Below are 20,929 nucleotides of genomic sequence, written 5' to 3'. Positions count from 1 at the left end.
ACGTTTTTGTAGAAGCAATTGGATTTGTATTTTTTGTAAATTATATTAGTAGTCATAGGAACAGTAGAAATAGCTGAAGTAGTTGACTGTAGTCGTAGACGTATATGGTAGTAATAGTGCTTGTGGTAGGAGTAGAGGTAGGAGATGTTTGTTTGTTGTTTAACGATGCACTACCAATATCCCACCTATATGTAAATACATGTACGTCCGGACCAGACAATCCGCTCATGGACATCATGGCTATCGATTTACACAATTGGGATACGATGACGTGCATCAACCAAGTCAGGGAGACTGACCACGCGATCCCGTTAGTCGCATGGTTGATGAAGATAATTCTAACATTTTATTCGGGTGTATAGTAGGAATAGTAGTATTGGTGGAAATATTGAGTGGGTGAGTTGGGTTCAACTCGCTTTGAACAATATTTCATTTATATCACGGCACATAATCTTAATGTGGGAGGAATTTATATTACTGTAATTATTTAATGACATTGTGAAGTATACACGATATACGGTTTTCCATTGGACGAGAGGATGGTCACATGACTGCGTATGAACGAAACATTTTAATATTCACGGACCTGTCAACACTAACAGACTATTTTCATAATCCTGTGGACATCCCTTGGAATTCCCTTGCATCAATAAATACATGAACGTGTTTTTGATCCATTGAACACTTGGTCAGCTACTTTAATCTTGATTTCGTTTTTTTTAGCATACAATGAAGTAATACAAGAATGCTTGACTGTATGCCCGTGGTAGAATATCCTCACCACGACCAATACTGGCAAACAAACCTAAGCTACGCCTGACATTGGCATTCAAATACATTTTTCAGCTGAAAATGAGTTTACTTCAACACATCTTTATAATCACCTTGCATGAACAACAAACTGATCATTGATGACTAAAAGCAAGAGGAAAGTCCTGGGAGAAAAAGCTACAACGTATCTACAGTGATCTGGAGTTGACAGATTTGCTAAATACCTCGATAAGTCATCTCCATGGGTTTTAAATAGCATTTTATCCAAACTTGTCTCCATTGACAAACAGCGATGGAAAGACAGCGTCCAGTCAACACCAAAGTTAAGAACTTTTAAGCATTTTAAGACTGAGTTGTTCACTGAGAGTTACACTCGACTCCCAAGATACCAGCGATGGATACTTGCTTCCCTGAGATGTGGTTCCCTAAAACTGGAGATTGAAACGGGCCGATACTGCTCCCCTCCTATCCCGGCTACACAACGCTTTTGTAAATATTGTACAGACCAAGTTGAAGACGAAACCCACTTTCTTTTACACTGTCCCTTTTATGACGATATTCGTACATCTTATCTTAAGAATATGTTCTATCCTACACCTGTAGATATCACCATTTTAAATAATCATTGTAACTTACCACTATTAGGAAGCATGTGCTTCAAAATGTTTATGCGTAGAAAATTATTTTATGTATAATTTAACAATATATTTAACTGTTTACCTTATCATTTACATTCCTAATATTAATATTCCTAAATTATGACTATGATTATAATATTATGTATAACTTTATCTCATTTTACAGTATTTTATAAAGCACTTATATTTGTGTAAGATATAGTGTCTCGTAACCCCCCTGGGTGGCATTTGTACTTTTAAGTTTTTAGATATTTAAAATGCTTTATTTTAAACCCCTGCTGTACAAATGGTGAGACTTTAATAAACTATATTGTATTGTATTGTATTGTATTGTATTGTACTAACAGCTGATCGCCACAAGTTCATTGAGAACTGTAAATCTGTCCGGTCATTCCGGTCGTGTCGGCCATTTTGACTTCATGAACTTCATGAACTGTGACTGACTTACTAGTACTGTGTTTTAGATATAGCGCTTGCATTTGGTTACCTGAAGATCTAACCGCGCTAAATTGAATTTGGAAACGAACGCACATTTTATAGGTGAAATGTCGCAAGCTTCGGGGGGCATAGGGGCTTACCCTGGTGGCCCAGTCGTGTAAGGTGCCGCGATTCGCTGTGATGGGTTGCGTCCCTTGGGCACGCCAGAAACCTATGATTGTGGGTTCGAGTCCCGGTTCGCCCCGATTATGTTTCTATGTTTGTCAGTACCACACCCGTGTTCGTGTGTTTCACCGAAGTAGTAAACGTCTGATACCTGCATCACTTCGGGCTGACACGCGTGATATAACTGGAATACTGTTAAAAGCGGCGTTAAACCCAACTCACTCACTCGCTAGCTCCAACTTTAATGTTCATACTCCAATGAACTCATACAAAGTGAAAATTAATACTTAAATTGTCGATAAAGATTATGTGTTGATATTTGCAGGTCTTATTGAGTATGTGATGCCTGAAGTTAGATATGGAACCTAACGGGTAAAATCTGAAGTACCATGACGTTTGTTGTCAAAATGTACGTTACATTTGGCATGGTTTCCGATTCTTGTTGTAATCTAAGCAACAGTGCTGTATGTCTTAACTATTGAAGATTCTTTCAGTCACTGTCCTCGAGTTGTATGGTGAACTTAATATTACCCAGAGCATTGTATGGATACTAGACATTTGATCGCATATTGTCACTCAGATACAAGACTTGGCAACTCTGCTTTGTTTGTTATTTGCAGTACGCACGAACATACATGTAACATGATTCTGGTTTGTTGTTATGTCCCACACGAATACGCTACGCTGAAATGCCAAAGGGACAAGGTATGGTTAGGTAGGTTATCACGAAAATAGAATTATGGTAAAATGTACGTATGCATACCAACTCATGTTTGTTTTGTTTGTTAAGCGACGTACGCAGTCATTTTCCAGCTATATGACGGCGGTCTGTAAATAATTGAGTCTGGACCAGACGAATAATTGATATAATCCACACCACCTGATCCATTGTTTCGCCTCATACCACAAGCATAGGTTTCTGGGGACCAATGTAGGGAGGAAGTTCAAAGTGATGAACAGTATACGTATCACGTCAGGAGACACTAAACTTGGACTCAACACATCGTACGCATGTCGGCAATTGAACCAAGTTTTCCGGAATGACGAACAGACGCTTTGACATCCAGACTACCTGACAGTCATGGCACATTCACAATTCTGTTTGACTTTAACATTATCTTACATATTTCGGTAATGAAACTGGAGATATCACTGCAAGGTTGGAGGAGCACACACGAGTTTGAAAAATAATGAGACAAGAATAATTATTCATAAACTATTTAAATTAAGTTGGATTGATATATTTAAGCTCTATTTTTGTTAACAGTCCCGCAATGATAAACTTTACGTCAGACACGAAAGAACATAGTACTAAATATAATATTATACTGCGTCAAACCGACCCTTTCCAACTATTCTAAATACTTATGAATTGTACACACAAAGACGTAAGCTTACGTGTACTTCTACTTCTACTTTACTTACATATCTAAAACGCAGAACTTTTGTCTCCCTGCGTATTAAACGTGGAGACACTAAACCATTAAGCCATTGCATAAACAGTGAGTTTCCTTTACAGACCAAGAGACGCATCCAATTTCAAGTCAACTCGAAAATTGTAAGAGGTACCAGTCCGCATAATCAAAGAGCAAAGACCACTGAACAGCAATGCCAACTTTCATACAGACCAAAATGAACACTATTTACCCTTCTTGTTAACACCATTCCAAAACGCTTAACGCCATAACTGGGCAACCAGTCTCAGAGATACACACAATGTGTAGTACAGAGCATTGATATATACCTGTACATGTCTGTAGGTGACAGTTAGGTTCTCCGAGGTGGACAGAGCGGTCAGCTAGATTTGATTCTTGGGACCAAATTAGTTTCTCATCCGAGCAGAGGGAGATGACTGCAACACAAATCTTCCTTGCAGCAATCTGCCTGTGTGCAGTTGCTATGCAGGCCACAGATGCCGCGAGGTAAGATGTAATGTTACACTATACCAACACCATATTAAGCTTTTGTCAGGACTTTCCTTTGACACTTTAGTTCGTTCAGCAAACTCCGCAAAATGGCAACTTCTGAATTGTATCACCAACATGCATCTAATCATCCAATCATCCCAATCAGCTTCCGTGGTTGTTTACCCTGTCCCATTAGTCATCCACTGGCTTCCAATCATCTTAATCAGCTCTCTGTGTCCATCAATCAATTTACTGTATAAACACTGATGTTAATAATCTATATATACTTATGTTGTTTAGCACTATCCATCACTTGCTTGATAAAGGTGTTAGGATCTACACCGAAACGTCGCACTATTGTAATAAAGAAGTTGTTCATCCATAGAACTTGTCTTACTTCAACATGCATCTAGTTTGCAGTGTTATTTATTTTAAAACTGGATTTTTTAGAAGAAAGCAGTTCCAATATTCATACCGATTATGCCCTTGGAAACGGTAGGTTTTGCCAATGGTGTTTCAAAATATTTGCAATTTAAATGGACTGTATTGTTAAAGGTCACACAGGAGGTCTCCATGACATTAGTTCCAGTTGCACCAACCTACGTACTTGTTACTGTTAACCGTTAACCTTAGACTTACGCCAGTGTATAGTAGGGCATGATCTTTAAGTTCCAGTAGCTCACAAGCTTGAAAGAGTGAGTAATGAATCATTCTAGAGCCATTGAGGGGGCTGCTGTGTGATAATGACATTTAGGCAAAAGATGGGCATCCCTGTGGGCACTAATTCTGCTCCCCTCCCTACTGATCTGTTTCGCAGGAATCGGACTTTCTGCTCAGATTGGCAAACACAAAATAAGTGCATTTGGCCAAGAAGTTTAACCTAAGTTGCAGGTAATAGATATGATTTGATATGGTTTAATAATGGTCAAATAACAATTTCCCTTTGATTTACCAGCCTGATTTAGAAATAAAAGAATCAATTGAAACCGCCACTTCTGTTTTACAGTTAGATCTATGCATAAAAGTTCAGACAAAGAAATACCTACAAGAATGTATGACAAGAAAGATGACTTTCCAATAGTCAATGTTCCTCTTTTGTAATGTTGAGCAATAATCCAGCGGCTCTAGCCTTTGGTGTCTTCATCTCATGACTTGTGAATGGCTGATAACATGATCAGCTATCTGGGTTACGGTTGTATGATGTCAGTCGTGTCACACATTGTGACCACATGGAAATAACTAAGGCAGCTCTTAGGACAATCTAATAAGTCACCAAGGGGTACATTGACAGACGACCCGTGAAGATCCGGGGTAGATGAGGTCTTCAGCAACCCATGCTTGTCGTAAGAGGCGACTATAGGGATCGGATGGTCAGGCTCGCTGACTTGGTTGAAGCAGGTCATCGATCCCAAGTGCGTGGATCGATGCTCATGATATCAATCACTGGATTGTCTGGTCCATACTCGATTATATACAGACCGCCGTCATATAGCTGGAATATTGCTGAATGTGGCGTAAAACAACAAACCAACCAATCAACATTGATAGCCCTTCATCTGTTGATGTGCTATGCATTCCTCACAACTATGCGACCTTTATCTGTTATCCCAGCAGTGGGATGTTGGGCTTCACGAACAGTTTTCTGTATCTGCTCTTTAGTATACAAGAGAAAACAGGTGATTCAGTCGTCTTAGGCTACGCAGGACTCTGTTGCTGAGTTGCGTCCCGTGCACGCGATAGCATACATTATCGTGTATCTGAATCCCGGATTTGACACAATTGTGGTCATTGGTTGGTCAGCACCATTTCTGTTTGTGAGGTTCACAAAAGCGATAAACAGTTAATACCTGCATTAAGTTGATAGGTCAGGCCATGACAGAACTTATCAGTGAAGATCCGGGGGATAGGTCTTCAGCAACCCATGCTTGCTGTGAAAGGCAACCAACGGGATCGGGTGGTCAAGCTCGCTGACTTAATTGAAGCATGTCATCGTATCCCAATTGCGGGGATCGATGCTCATGATGTCAGTCACTGGATTGTCTGGTCCAGACTCGATTATTTACAGACCACCGTCATATAGCTGGAATATTGCTGCGTGCGGCGTTAAATAACAAACAAACAGACGTAACAGAACTGAAATCATGTTGGAAGCTTTTAAACACTTTTACAGCTGTGAGCATGTGCCTTTTGTCATTTGTCCAACTCTACAACTGTAATTCCACGCTGGTCCTTGTAACTGCAGTCGCTGGCACCGCATTAAGATGCGCCCCTCATGGTTTACTCTACCTGCAGTGTTTTATTGTACGAAATATAACGACCACGAGCCGTTTATTTCTTTTTTGAGATATCAACATTTTGTACAGCCTTCTTAAGGATGTCAATATGTTGTACAAGCTTTAAAAACATTTACCCGTATTCAAAATAATGATGTCTCCCTGAATACAATCCGACCTCGGCAATGTCGGAAAACTCGATTTTATGTACAGTGGAGTTAAGATGGGTATTCTCACAACTTTCATGTCGGTTGTCAGCACCTTTTTCTCCCAATACCGATCGTCCTATCTCTACCACTTTTGGGTTCGATCATTTGGCCATTGCATTCATCTGTGCTGTCAAGCTACATCTATGGGAAACAACTCACTTGACACTCCCCTTTCAAAAGTAACGTCGTCCAATTTACGACGTCAAGTTGCGAACGCCTGTTTGAATGTCCAGAAATGACATCATGATAGAACAATGTTTTATCGTGAAATGAACCACGCTTTTTTCTTCATTGTTCTTTGCGATTTATCGTGTAGCTATATTATATTTTATATTAAAAGCGACAAAAAAAACTTTCTAGAGCCATCAGACATCTCTGCTGAAAGCAGTGTCCATTGTGCGATTCCGACTGTATCATAAACAAACAAGTGATTTAGGGTTGTTTTGCTTTAAATGCATGCTTAATAATGTCGTTGCACATTTTCATTACGCTGTGTTTGTGACTTTGTATTCCAGCTGCAGTTACAGGTACTCACGGAGAACAAGCTATACAACCGATTGTGGCTGGAATGGCTGGCAACGATGCTCAAGATACCGGTGAGTGTCTCACCGAACCTCTGCGTTAACACTTATGGATTCTGGGGGCACGCGTGGCCCACTCGTCTAAGGCGCCGCGATTCGCTATGCAGAGTTGCGTCCCTTGGCTACGCCAGAAACCTATGATTGTGGGTTCGAATCCCGGTTCGCCCCGATTATGTTTCTAGGTTTTGTCAGCACCATACCCGTGCTCGTGGGTTTCACCGATGTGGTAAACGTCTGAGACCTGCATCACTTCGGGATTTCCTCCCACATTAAGCTGACACGCCGTGATATAACTGGAATACTGTTAAAAGCGGCGTTAAACCCAACTCACTCACTCACACTCACTTATGGATTCAAAGATAACATTTCTACAGCGCGCTCACATCAATAGACAGAATAAAGATTATTCATTGTGGTAGTATTTTTAAATTAGGTGAATCTTATTATGTGATTTGAATACGGATGGACTGGCTTTCTTATACATTTTGTATCTTTATCTACCACACATATCAACCCATTTATACGACTCCACTGTTTATAACGATGTTCCAATTCCGTTGCCCACACAAATTGATTACTCGCATATGTAAAGTGTAATCCATCAGTATCTCTGTCGAATTTTGAGGAGCTTATGTATAACGTTGGTCTTGTTTCTTTCAGAATACAGTATTACACATCTACATGTAGTAAGTATTGCCAATAATAACAATAGTATTGGTGTGTGTTATTTTACGCAACAGACTGCAAGATTATGGCTGATGAGGCCCAGGCAAACCAGTGATTGATAGCATGAGGGACGATCCGCGCCGTAGGGGTACGATAGCTCACTCAGCGGTAACACCAGCTCCTCCTTTAGCCATCTCTTGACATACGCATTTATGGATATTTGGGGCCTTTTCTGCTCCGGAAATAAATCCTTTGTTTAGATTTATGCCATACGATTTGTATTTGTCCTGTTTAGTTACTCGTGGGTAAATTACAGATCACGGCGGATGGTCAGCTTACTCAAGCTGGACTAATACCTGGGGTTGTTCTCGCACCTGTGGGGGAGGGGTCCAAAATCAACGAAGAACACGCACCTGCACCAACCCCGTTCCAACCCCTATACATGGCAACAACTGTACTGGCTCGGCAACCCAGACACGAACTATACCGTGCAACACGAAGGCTTGTCCAGGTAAGGTTGTTTTAGTTGTTGTTTAAGGCCGCACTCAGCAAATGACCAGTGTTATAATGGCGGTCGGAAAATAATCGAGTCTGGACCAGACAATCCAGTAATTGACTTCATGAGCACCGATCCATACAATTGGGATATGATGATACAGCAAGCTTGACCCGTTAGTCGCCTCTTACGATAAACATAATCTCCCCTTACGGCAAGCATGGTTTGCTGAAGGCCTAGTCAAACCAAGATCTTAACGGGTTACAAACACGGGTATGACAAGGACAACTACACATGATACATTGACAAATGTTTAATATTTATGGGCATTGTAAAATCAATAAGTGAAAAGTCTAAATAACCGGTTTAGTACGTATTGCTTCATGTGTATTAGATACACATATATCTATGAGTTAAGCTTTAGTGAGTGAGTGTGGTTTTACGCCGCTTTTAGCAATATTCCAGCAATATCACGGCAGAAAATCTATAACATGAATATCACGATTGTATACAATTTGTCGACCCTTCCTTATGACCAATGTTAAGTCTGCTTTCAAGAAAAAGGCCTTTGGGTAGTCGGGGATAAATTGGCCTTGAAAATGTTTGTGAAAAGAATGCTTATGGTTCAGACCTTTGAAAAACAAGGACATTGCCTGCAGCAAAAATTACATTGCTGAAGGCGTTTTCCTTTTTAAAAAAAAAAATCAGGCTTATAGTTATGAATAAATATAATACATGGTTTTGCATCTGAAGCCTCACCTCAACCCCAACCTTATAATTTCTGTAAACTCAATATCTTTAATATCATGTTTAATAGTTATCTCCGTAGGTTCTCAAAGGAGCTATACCTGACGCGGATTGTTTTAGCCTGCCTAACGAGGGGGGAATGCTTTATAGTCGTTAACCCTTTACATTCATAGTAAATGGCGGCTGGAGCTCCTGGTCCAGTTGGTCGAACCAGGGATCATGTTCCAGCACATGCGGCACTGACGGGACAGTAGCACAGAGGAGTACTCGCACCTGCACGAACCCAAGTCCTGCCAACGGAGGAACCGAGTGCAGTGGAGCGACATACCAGCTCCGCTCTACGTCCTGTAACAGAACACCTTGTCCTAGTACGTATACACCTAGAGGTTACACACAACCAAATGTTTTCCCCTAGACTTCTATAGTAACGTTGACCGCCTCCGTGGTCTAGTGGTAGAGCGTCCGCCCGGGGAGCGGAAGGTCCGGGGTTCGATCCCCGGCCGCGTCATACCAAAAGACGTTAAAAGATGGTACTTGTTGTAACCCTGTCTGGCGCTCGGTATTAAGGGGCTAAAACAAGGACTTGTCGGCTCGGAGTCAGTATACTGTGTCTGAGTAGGGTATTCATGTTATACTGCGGCATGGTATCTCAGTGAGCTAACACTATAAATCGGCATCAGTCCGGACTAGTACAAGCACACACACACACACACACACACACGTGCATGTACGTCGCTATATAAGTGCAATAATCTTGGACGCGACGTTAAACCCAATTTCACCTCACCTCACCTGTAGTAACGTTACGTTTAAAAAAATAACGAAGCATTCAACGGCTCTTACCTGTACGTGTGTGCACAGTTCGTGCTTAGAGCAGCAATAAAATACAAAATAACCAGCTCAGCCAGCTCCTTTACCGAGTACAGGAAGCTAATTACACAACACCCAGTTTTGCATCAAATATCTCTTGCTTGAAAAAGATCAGCCTTTAATTCGTTAGTTTACAGCGATACGTGAAGATCCGGAGTAGTCTTCAGCAACCCATGCTTGTCGTAATCAGGGTTGGGTGGTCAGGCTCGCTGACTTGATTGATGCATGTCATCGTATCCCAATTGCGTGGATCGATGATCATGATGCCAATCACTGGGTTATTACTCGATTATTTACAGAGAGCCGTTATACAGCCTTATTACCGAAATAAAACTACTGATTGACATTCAACTAAAGATATATAGTTCCTATAGTATGAACGAATGGACTCGATTATTTCTTTAAGTGACATTTAGAAGTAGGTATAATGAACATGGAAGATAGTTCTATGGATGTACAACTTCTTTATTACAACGTTTCGGGGTAGATACCAACAACGTTATCAAGCAAGTGATGTGAAGTAGGAGCGTTATATACTTGAGGATAGTTGATGTTTATGCAGGGTGAAATTATGATAGATTGATGTTTACACAACAGATGAGGATGGGCAAGTTGATTAGCATCCAGTATTGCATGAGAACGAATTAAGTGATGAACTCGTGACTTACTCCTTTCTCAGGTGAATCACGTGATGAAGGAGAAAGTATCTACTCAGAAACGTTGTGGTCCTCATAATAAAGAAGTTGACATCCATAAATCTTCTTCCTTATGTTTTTTAAAGACTTAATATATGTGTTATTTCAAAAGTTATGGTAAAATGCCTGGATCTTAAATCCGCGAAAGAGGTTGGAAGCAAAGACAATTTGGATGAGGTCGAGGTAAAAGAAAAAGTGGGTGGGGCTTTCAGTTTTCCTTAAATTATATTAATCAAACCGACATAAAGCTTGACAAGTATTAGTTATCGATATAATTATATGATCGATTAAATTATATGGTTATATTTGCACGTGGATATATAATCGATATTGCATGCACCCATTGCAACACTGACGCGAGACAATAGCAACAATATTTCGGTTTATAGTTGACGGTGGGTGGACGGTTTGGTCCAACTGGGTTGACGAAGGCATGTGCAGTGCAACATGTGGGGGAGGTATGCAGCGCCAAACTCAGGAGCGAATGTGCACCAACCCCGCCCCGGAACACGGAGGAGCGGAGTGCAGCGGTGACAGCACACGTGCACAGAGCGTCGCTTGCAACACCCACAACTGCCCAGGTACGTTCCGGCGACGTCATAACCCTCACACAGCTTGAGATGGTCATATTCCAATTCGGCATCTGATTTTAGATTTTATTGGCGCTTCGAGCAAAAATGATTTCGCACTTGTCGGGTCGTTAATAGATAGATTTTGTTTTACACCGAAATCAGCCAAATTACAGCTATATTCCTGCCGGTTCATAGTAGAATCTGAGCCAAGGGCACTAGTGCTTGATAGAATGGTCAACGATCCACTTGGGACACCTATTGGGTTTATACACTCGAGGCAGACATTTGGTAAAAGGGTAGATTTGGTAAGTCGGCCTCACGTGAAACTGACTAACAATGCAATTACATACGGATTATGGTAACGAAGGACCCAACCAATTGAAATTTGCGTTAATTAAACAACCTCCCACTTCATGCTCGGCTGTGAAACAACATAATCATTGGCAATCATATGGAGAAGATAGCTGATCATCTCTTATGGAAGAACTTTAAATAAGACAACAAACACAATTCTACACCAAAGAAGCATTTACTCGTTTGTTATATTTCAACATCTTCTCGGAATAGTGCCGGCAGGGATGAGGTTGACACGGACGCAAGTTCCTTGACTCTTTCCATGGTTTCTTTCACCTACAAAAAAAAAGAAGAAAATTGTATTATTTAGTATTTTTTTAAATTTCAACATAACGAATGGACAACTTATGAGAAAAAAACGAGTCCACGAGGCGATTCTTCTTTAAGTGTCGAACCAAATAAACATTGACATTGCATCTCAGTCTTTGAAACACAAAAAGTTACTGTTGCCATTTTGCTATGGTATCATGCGGCAATATTTCCGTTTTCTAGTTGACGGTGGGTGGACGGTTTGGTCCAACTGGGTTGACGAAGGCATGTGTAGTGCAACATGTGGGGGAGGAATGCAGCGCCAAACTCAGGAGCGAATGTGCACCAACCCCGCCCCGGAACACGGAGGAGCGGAGTGCAGCGGTGACAGCACACGTGCACAGAGCGTCGCTTGCAACACCCACAACTGCCCAGGTACGTTCCGGCGACGTCATAACCCTCACTCAGCTCGAGATGGTCTTATTCCATTTTCTTATTCAAATTTGGCATCTGATTTTAGATGTTATGGGCGCTTCGAGAAAAAATGATTTCGCACTGGTCGGACCATTGATAGATAGATCTTGTTTTACACCGAAATCAGCCAAATTACAGCTATATTCCTGCCGGTTCATAGTAGAATCTGAGCCAAGGGCACCAGTGCTTGATAGAATGGTCAACGATCCACTTGGGACACCTATTGTCCACGAGGCGATTCTTCTTTCAGTGTCGAACCAAATAAACATTGAAATTGCATGTCAGTCATTGAAACACAAAAGTTGCTGTTGTCATCTTCCTATGTTATCATGCGGCAATATTTCCGTTATCTAGTTGACGGTGGGTGGACGGTTTGGTCCAACTGGGTTGACGAAGGCATGTGTAGTGCAACATGTGGGGGAGGAATGCAGCGCCAAACTCAGGAGCGAACGTGCAACAACCCCGCCCCGGAACACGGAGGAGCGGAGTGCAGCGGTGACAGCACACGTGCACAGAGCGTCGCTTGCAACACCCACAACTGCCCAGGTACGTTCCGGCGACGTCATAACCCTAACACAGCACGAGATGGTATTATTCCAATTCGGCATCTGAGCCAAGATATAACGGGCTCTTCTAGCGGAAGCTAATTTCGCACTTCGTGTGTCAATTGTGGGTGGATGTTGTTTTTGACCACACTTAGAAATACTGCCGCTATATTCTGGCTTATATGGTTATAAATTCAACATTACAGACATGATATTATTACACCGAGGAAAGGATCAGTGTGAATTCGAATTTATTTCTCAACTCCTGTGACGGTATACGGCCCACCCTGTCTGTAAGACGCTAGAATATTTACATTCACATAAACATGTGACTGAGCGTGGTACCAACCCAATGGCTGCTGGGTGAATAGAGGAAAGTATTGACCAACGCCATTTACCTGGGAAGACACCAAATGTAACCGAGTTACAGAGTGGTGCATGACCAAATTCAGGAATCAATGTTGCCAATCGCGGTCTTCCCCAAACTACTCTTTCCCCTCTGGGGTAGCCTTGTAGTTAAAGTGTCAACTCGTCACGCTGAAGACCCGAGTTCGATTCCCCACATACGTACAGTGCGTGAAGCCCATTTCTGGTGGGCCATGATATTGCTGGAATATTGCTAAAAGCAGCGTAAAACAATACTCCCTCGCTGTTCCCCTAGCGCTGCCTAATTTCGCTGATTTGTGACCTGAACCCTACACACAGGACCACGTGTCACCACTTATGGAATGGTACATTTTGTATTCATCAAGTTGACGGAGGGTGGACACCATGGTCAAGCTGGACAGATGCCGGAGACTGTACAGTCTTGTGTGGCGGAGGAACCAAGGTCCAGACCCACGACCGAACCTGCACCAACCCTGCCCCCCAATACGATGGAGCTGACTGCGACGGCGAACCGGAAGAAGAACAGACTGTTGACTGCAACACCCACGCGTGTCCAAGTACTAAATATAGCTTAATTCATCTCAGAAATGTCATTGTTGCTCAGTAAATCAGCAAAAGCTGAGTAAAAAAAGAGAGTAAAAGCTCGCTATATAAAATACCACAGAATATCAATGTGCTTTTGAACGCACACAGCCTGTAAATGTTTGTGGTATTTGTGTCGCAGTCCACGGTGGATGGTCTGACTGGACGGAGTTTGCCGACGAGGGAGAGTGTTCTGTACCTTGCGGGGGTGGTGACTTGCAGCAGAAGCGGAACAGGGACTGTAACACCCCCACTCCGGAACATGGGGGTCGGCAGTGTGAGGGGAACAGCACCCAGACCAGCGTGGTTCCCTGCAATACACACGAGTGCCCAGGTAACCATATATGTCGTATCACAGCCAATATGGAATAATAAATCATTGCATGGCTTTGCGTTCGAAATTATGCGTTAGTTAATTAACTGTTAAGTGGCTGTTTTGTTACGTGTGTCAAAGATGCGGATAAACAATATGTGTTTATATAATATTTGAAAGGTATAATTTAGAAGTGATACACATAAGGAAGAGTATTTATGGATGTCAACTTCTTTATTACGAGGAACACAACGTTTCGGAGTATATACGTTATCCTTCATCATTCACCTGATGAAGGAGTAAGTATATACTCCGAAACAGTGTGTTCCTCATAATGAAGAAGTTGACATCCATAAATTCTCTTCCTTCTGTTTTATTAATTCCCACTAAATCCCTTAAATAAAATTCAAAAAGAATTTTACTGGTATGACACAAGGATGGTCACAACCGCGACCTTCTTGTGTCATCATCTGGTCACGAGTTGTCACCCCTTATTGGAAGTCACAAATGTCCATATTCATATCCTCTCGTGGCATCCCATGGATAAGGCTGAGTGTCATAGTTACCTTGTGTAAAAGTAACCCCTTTTCCAAAGACCCTCATTGAATTATAATGCACCTGCGTTGCAATACTAATGCATAAGGTGAATTGTTTCAGTTCATGGCGGCTGGTCTGAGTATTCTGACTGGACTCACGACGATGAGTGCCCTGTGACTTGTGGCGGAAGTCCGATCATGGAGTCAAGGTCAAGGTCATGTGATGCCCCGGCTCCTGCTCACGGGGGTGAAGACTGCGAGGGTTCCGCGACTGAAAGCAGGCCAGGCGTATGCAACAACAACCCATGCCCAGGTCAGATCGGTCAACCAATAGCCATATGTTACTACACAAATTGACAAGATTTACAATTCTGAACTAAGTTTGGGAATAGTTTACATATACATCAAAGCGGGGAAAAAACGTTTCCATAAGCATTAGAAATCTCTTCTAAAACAGAGTCCATTGTACGATTGCGACTTTAATATTGAGCGTTGTTAATAAATCAGTATCAAATAGTGATGATACCAGCTGTTCGCGAAACAGTGAACGTATACTGTCACAACGTGGGCACCCGTCACAAACACATGCAAAGGCAAGTAAACACCAACGCCAACAAGGGAACAATTGGTACAAGTCAAAATAGGGAATATGTCCTCCACGTGTTTACACACTTTTAAAAAATTTGATAAGGCCTGTGTGTTGTAACTGTGATCAAACAACTTCTGAGCAGGAGTCGTATGACATACATTTACGTGCATTACTTTACATTACTTTACATTACTTTACATCATTAATGTGGTTATACAAATATTCCAAATTGAATTGATGTGCGTGTCGTGCATTTTAGTGAACAATATTTAAAAAACAAATTGTGATAATAGTACTACCACTATTATTCCTGTATTCCTATGATGAGTACTAATATGAGTTAAAGGTACATTAGTTCTTCAATAAATGCAGTAGTATGTACCATCTCGTCCATATACAACTTGAGGCGGTGAGGTTGTGAGAAGAAATGGGGTTTAATGTCGTGTTCAAGACTGTTGCACTCACAAACGTAGTATGCGTTTGTATGTGTGTGTGTGTGTGTGTGTGTGTGTGTGTGTGTGTGTGTGTGTGTGTGTGTGTGTGTGTGTGTGTGTGTGTCTGTGTGTTTAGTGTGACTGCTTGTACAAGTCCGGATTAGTCCCACTGAGATACCATGCCGTAGTTTGAGATACTCATACACAATATACGGACTCCAAGCTGACTACTCCTTCTTTGGCCCCATATTGCCGAGCGCCAGGCAGGGTAACAGCAAGTACCGTCTGTTGACGTCTTTTGATAAGACGCGTCCGGGGGTCGAGTCCCCGACCTTCCGCTCTCCTGGCGGACACTCTATACACTAGACCACGTAGTGAGTGATTGAGTTGGGTTTAACGCCGCTTTTAACAGTATTCCCGTTATATCGCGGCGTGTCAGCTTAATGTTGGAGGAAACCCGAGGTGATGCAGGTCTTAGACGCTTACCAGTTCGGTGAAACCCACGAGCACGGGTATGGTGCTGACAAACCTAGAAACACAATCGGGGCGAACCGGGTTACGAACCCACAATCATAGGTTTCTGGCGTGCCAAACTCAAATGGAGTTCTATATTAATGTACTGTCTGCCAAAAAACTACTTCTTTTCCTGGTTCTTTAACTTTATAACAGTTTGCAAATGTATAATCGCCGAAGGCGTTAATTTATCAATGAGCTAAATTGCCCGAGCTGGTATTGTTACTTTACACGGTATTTGGGCGATGGTAATACAGACAGATCCTTTGGCTGACTACAGCCAAAGCCAATTATTGCTCTAGTCCACAGATACCAGATGCAATGTAATAGTGCAGCAACTGCAGTAGTAGCATAAACACGTGTATACTTTTAGTGAATGGAGGATGGAGTGAATGGTCGGACTGGTCCCAAGACGGCCAATGCTCAGCTTCGTGCGGCGGTGGCAACATCATCGAGAGTCAACATCGACGATGTGACACCCCTGCACCTGCTCATGGCGGGGAGGAATGTGACGGCGATGATGTGAACACAAGAGAGGCCGAGTGCAACACCCAAAAGTGCCCAGGTAGGATGTCATGCGTCCTGATTCCCCCGTACAGACCCTGGATAGAATAGGTTAGGCTAGAATAGTTAGAATAAACGCTATTGCTTGATGCGACTAATGTATATAAATCGGCTTGGTGACAATCATGATTGACTGTTATCGTATGCCGATTGATAATTCTGTCAGTGACTGGCTTGGCTGACGTGGAGGGGTTATTTACGGGCTGCGGGAATTTAGTTAAAATATCGCTAATTATGGCGTAAAATAACAAATAAAATATACTTGTCGTTGCGTTTCCTCATTATCGTAACATTAAAAAGCCACTGGTTCACGAAATACTTCTTCTAGTGCTATGTATTTCAAACTTAAAGTAGTACGAAAGTATTGAAAAGGTCAAACGTATTCCAATTCTAATTAACTTTGGGTATTCGGTATCAGGTTACAGGAACAGCACCCATATCCCATGGAGGCGGGTAAAACAAACATTAAATTTGATCATAGTTATTAAGCCGAGTGCTCCTTATGAAAATCGACGAGCTTATCGTGATTAAGTATGAAACACCATTCTTTAACCTTTTGTGGCGTCGTTTTTGACACTTATGAAAGCTTAAAATATTATTGGAAGATAAGAAAAAAATATCTTTACAATCGTGGATAGACCGCTTATTCGAAACTTTTGAAGACTCGAATGACTTCGAGTCTCACCCGAGTATTTTCCAAGATGTGGATTGCTTCCAACTGTTTTGGATTGCTATGGTGCCGTTTGGGAAAGTCAAAGTATAATGTCTGTATTAACGTTAATGCTGATATTCTTTTTAACCTTAATTCACATTAAAATTACATCGAGCTACATGTAGCCAGGTTCATCTTGACAAGTGAATTGCTGTCTATACAGTAGGGAGCCAACGCGGAATCGGGTACTTGGGACCGGGTGGGTTTCAGATACCGTTACAGTCGACTAGAGTACTTGCTAAGGGGATGACACTCTCATTCACGTCATTTTCAATACACATGTTGTATATGATGACAGAAAGACGTCTCATTAATTTCGTCAAACAATTTACGCTACAGTGTCATTGCCTTGTACGACTTGTACAGGTCAACATGTCCAAGAAAGTTACGATTATGGAAATCTAACACACGTTGGTTTATTTACGTTGTATATAAGTTAAGGTATATATAATTTGGTTTTATTCGCCAGAGAAAGAAAGCTTCAAACGCCCACACGATGAACTCTTATTTACAAAGATATTTACGTTATCAAAAGGTTCCTATTATCGGTCATGAGTCAAATTCGTACACGAGTCGAACAATTGGGACCCGTTGAAGCCCTCGTATACAGGAAAGGATATCGCCGTCGATATCACTATTAGTTTTAAGTTACTAATTGAATGTTTTGTTTGTTTGTTTTTAACGCCGCACTCAGCAATATTCCAGCTATATGACGGATGTCGGTAAATAATCAAGTCTGGACCAGACAATCCAGTGATTGACATCCTGAGCATCGATCTTCGCAATTAGGATACGATGACATGCATCCACCAAGGACGCGAGCCTGACCACCAAATCCGTTCGCTACGACAAGCATAGTCGCTTTTTACGGCAAGCATGGGTTGCTGAAGACCTATTCTATCCCGGATCTTCACGGGTACTAATTGAATGTATGTGATCAGGTACTTGCACTTGTGTTAGTATATTAACATTCTAACCTTATTCTGTCCGATCTATCAGTGGATGGTGGGTGGTCCGACTGGTCCGACTGGAGAGTTGACGGCAAATACACTGTGACTGGACACATCGGCACAGCAAGGATGACCCACGATCGAACCTGCACTAACCCTGTCCCGCAATTCGACGGCAGCGAGTGCGAGGGCCCAAGCAAGGAATACACCCAGGCCTCCTGCCAGGTTACACAGTGTCAGGGTGAGTGAGCGATTGTTGTTTTACGCCGCAGTCAGCAATATTCAGCTATATTGCGGTGACATTTAAAGAGTGGAATCGGGACGAGGCAAACAATGTCTGAGGTCTACCACAAGTCAAATCTCCAGAGCACACACTCAACATTTGTAAGGTGGGACCCTATTCTGACACCAGAAGCCATATGAATGGGCTGCAAAATGCATTATTTGGACAGTTTAACTATTGTACCATTATTGGTAAAACACTATTGCAATACCATTCCAAAAATGTAACGTTGCAGAGATGTTTGATGTTCCTGAGTGTTTCCAATCATTGTGCTATCATGTTCAAATAACACGAAAAATATTAGACTGCGCACTCAAACTGTATGCCAAAACTCATATCGAAATATTTTTTTAACCTTACATTGTTTTGAGTAGTATAAGTAACCGAACAATTATGGACAACGAATCAGAGAGATCAAATGTTAGAGGGCTAATATCCGCAATCAATGGTTTGCCATATGCTCAGTGGAATAGAAATTTACGGGACAAGGGTGGGGATCTTGAGATAGAAATATACGGGACAAGGCTGGGGATCTTGGGATAGAAATATGCGGGACAAGGGTGGGGATTTTGGGATAGAAATATACGGGACAAGGCTGGGGATCTGGGGGTAGAAATTTACGGGACAAGAGTGGGGATCTTGGGATAGAAATATACGGGACAAGGGTGGGGATCTTGGGGTAGAAATATACGGGACAAGGGTGGGGATCTTGGGGTAGAAATATACGGGACAAGGTTGGGGATCTGGGGAAAGAAATATACGGGACAAGGCTGGGGATCTTGGGATAGAAATATACGGGACAAGGCTTGGGACAGAAATATACGGGACAAGGGTGGGGATCTTGGGATAGAAATATACGGGACAATGTTTGGTATCTGGAGTTAGAAATATACGGGACAAGGGTGGGGATCTAGGGATAGAAATATACGGGACAAGGCTGGGTCTCCTGGGATAGAAATATACGGGACAAGGGTGGGGATCTGGGGATGGAAATATACGGGACAAGGCTGGGGATGTGGGGATAGAAATATACGGGACAAGGGTGGGGATGTGGAGATAGAAACATACGGGACAAGGGTGGGGATCTGGGAATAGAAATATACGGGACAAGGGTTGGGATCTGGGAATAGAAATATACGGGACAAGGGTGGGGATCTTGGGGTAGAAATATACGGGACAAGGCTGGGGATCTGGGAATAGAAATATACGGGACAAGGGTGGGGATCTGGGAATAGAAATATACGGGACAAGGGTGGGGATTTTGGGATAGAAACATACGGGACAATGGTGTGAATTTTGGGGTAGATATATACAGGACAAGAGTGTAATAACTCCATCCTGGTTGACATGTCATAGTGTATAAGTCCATACACAAAACGATGTTAAAGACATTGTAAAAATATTACAAGCAACACATAGCACTATTCCGGAACGACACTACTGCTATGATTAAAAACTATATTTCCAATACAGGCATCTGTGACGATCGTTCTGTGACTTACGCCTACAAGGGAGAATACACAGCCTTCTACCGCTGTAATAACGACGGACAGATGGCCAAGGCACAGTGTCCGAGCCGGGAATACTACAAGACTGATGAGAGCCGCTGTGTCAAGATCTGTGCCCCAACCGGGGTCAGGAGTATGCCCCACCCTGGACGCAAATGCAACAAATATATTTTCTGTGTGTTTGGTAGCCCCTGGGAGATGCCATGCTTTAGTCAGGACGCTAACTGCCCCAGCGACTGTGTTGAGTAAAGATGGCCATTTTCAGGAAAAAAGCTCATAATGTCCTGGTATTAAATACAATCCTAAATACTGGAATTGCATCATTATTTGATTTACTGGATTTGTTGTCATATTTTTTCAATCGAACAATATTTGCAAATGCTATAATTTGAAAACATAACTTGCTGTCTCTTTGAGAATAACACCCGCTGATCACCAGTGATCATTGTCAAAGTACAAGGTATAGAAATTGAATCGACCAAATAGGGTTCATTACTAATATGTACATTGGTCTGGCGTTTGGTCTTGATGTTGTGGTCGTAAAGTATGGAGGCATGGGGATAATGTCAGTCCGAATATACAGTAATAGGCGATTCAAATAAGTCCGGATAAGCAGGGTTCCACTGTATGGATGATAAGTTTGTCTTTTCTTTTCTAGAATGATTAATAAATTTCCTTCACTATCTGAAGCCGTATTGATTGTCTTTAGAGTACTATTTTTGTTGCGAGAATTTTTCTGGTACACCAGGGCGTGAAGTGGGGGACGTTTAACATTTTATCATCTTGACAAAATCTGACACCATTGGTATGGCGCCGCCAGATCAATAGTCACAATCTGGTTTAATCTGGGATCGAACCCACATCAATGGGTCCTTGTATAACTAAAGGACAACGCATTGCAGAGTGAA

The 20,929-nt window shown here is 42.1% G+C and overlaps 1 protein-coding gene across 3 annotated transcripts; it reads left to right on the top strand.

Moving 5' to 3' along the window:
• The first annotated feature begins 3,765 nt into the window (after positions 1–3,765).
• LOC124133098 (coadhesin-like) lies at positions 3,766–20,716 on the top strand. Of its 3 annotated transcripts, XR_006860896.2 has the most exons (15): positions 3,767–3,934; positions 6,917–6,997; positions 7,643–7,668; positions 7,965–8,159; positions 9,065–9,259; positions 10,846–11,037; positions 11,875–12,066; positions 12,460–12,651; positions 13,403–13,594; positions 13,762–13,953; positions 14,590–14,781; positions 16,378–16,569; positions 18,280–18,471; positions 19,987–20,543; positions 20,574–20,716. XR_006860896.2 is itself a non-coding variant. In XM_046497344.2 (14 exons), the coding sequence occupies exons 1-14, from the start codon at positions 3,861–3,863 to the stop codon at positions 20,268–20,270; spliced, it is 2,391 nt and encodes a 796-aa protein (XP_046353300.2). In that variant the 5' UTR covers positions 3,767–3,860; the 3' UTR covers positions 20,271–20,716. The 3 variants fall into 3 exon arrangements, 2 of the variants coding, with proteins under 2 accessions (XP_046353301.2, XP_046353300.2); XM_046497344.2 differs by having other exon boundaries at positions 19,987–20,716; XM_046497345.2 differs by lacking the exons at positions 11,875–12,066; positions 12,460–12,651 and having other exon boundaries at positions 3,766–3,934; positions 19,987–20,716.
• Positions 20,717–20,929: the final 213 nt, after the last annotated feature.

Source organism: Haliotis rufescens, unplaced genomic scaffold (genome assembly GCF_023055435.1).
Source record: "Haliotis rufescens isolate VD_foot unplaced genomic scaffold, xgHalRufe1.0.p SCAF_23, whole genome shotgun sequence".
Taxonomy (NCBI): domain Eukaryota; kingdom Metazoa; phylum Mollusca; class Gastropoda; order Lepetellida; family Haliotidae; genus Haliotis; species Haliotis rufescens.
This window is presented reverse-complemented; position numbering and strand designations above follow the sequence as displayed.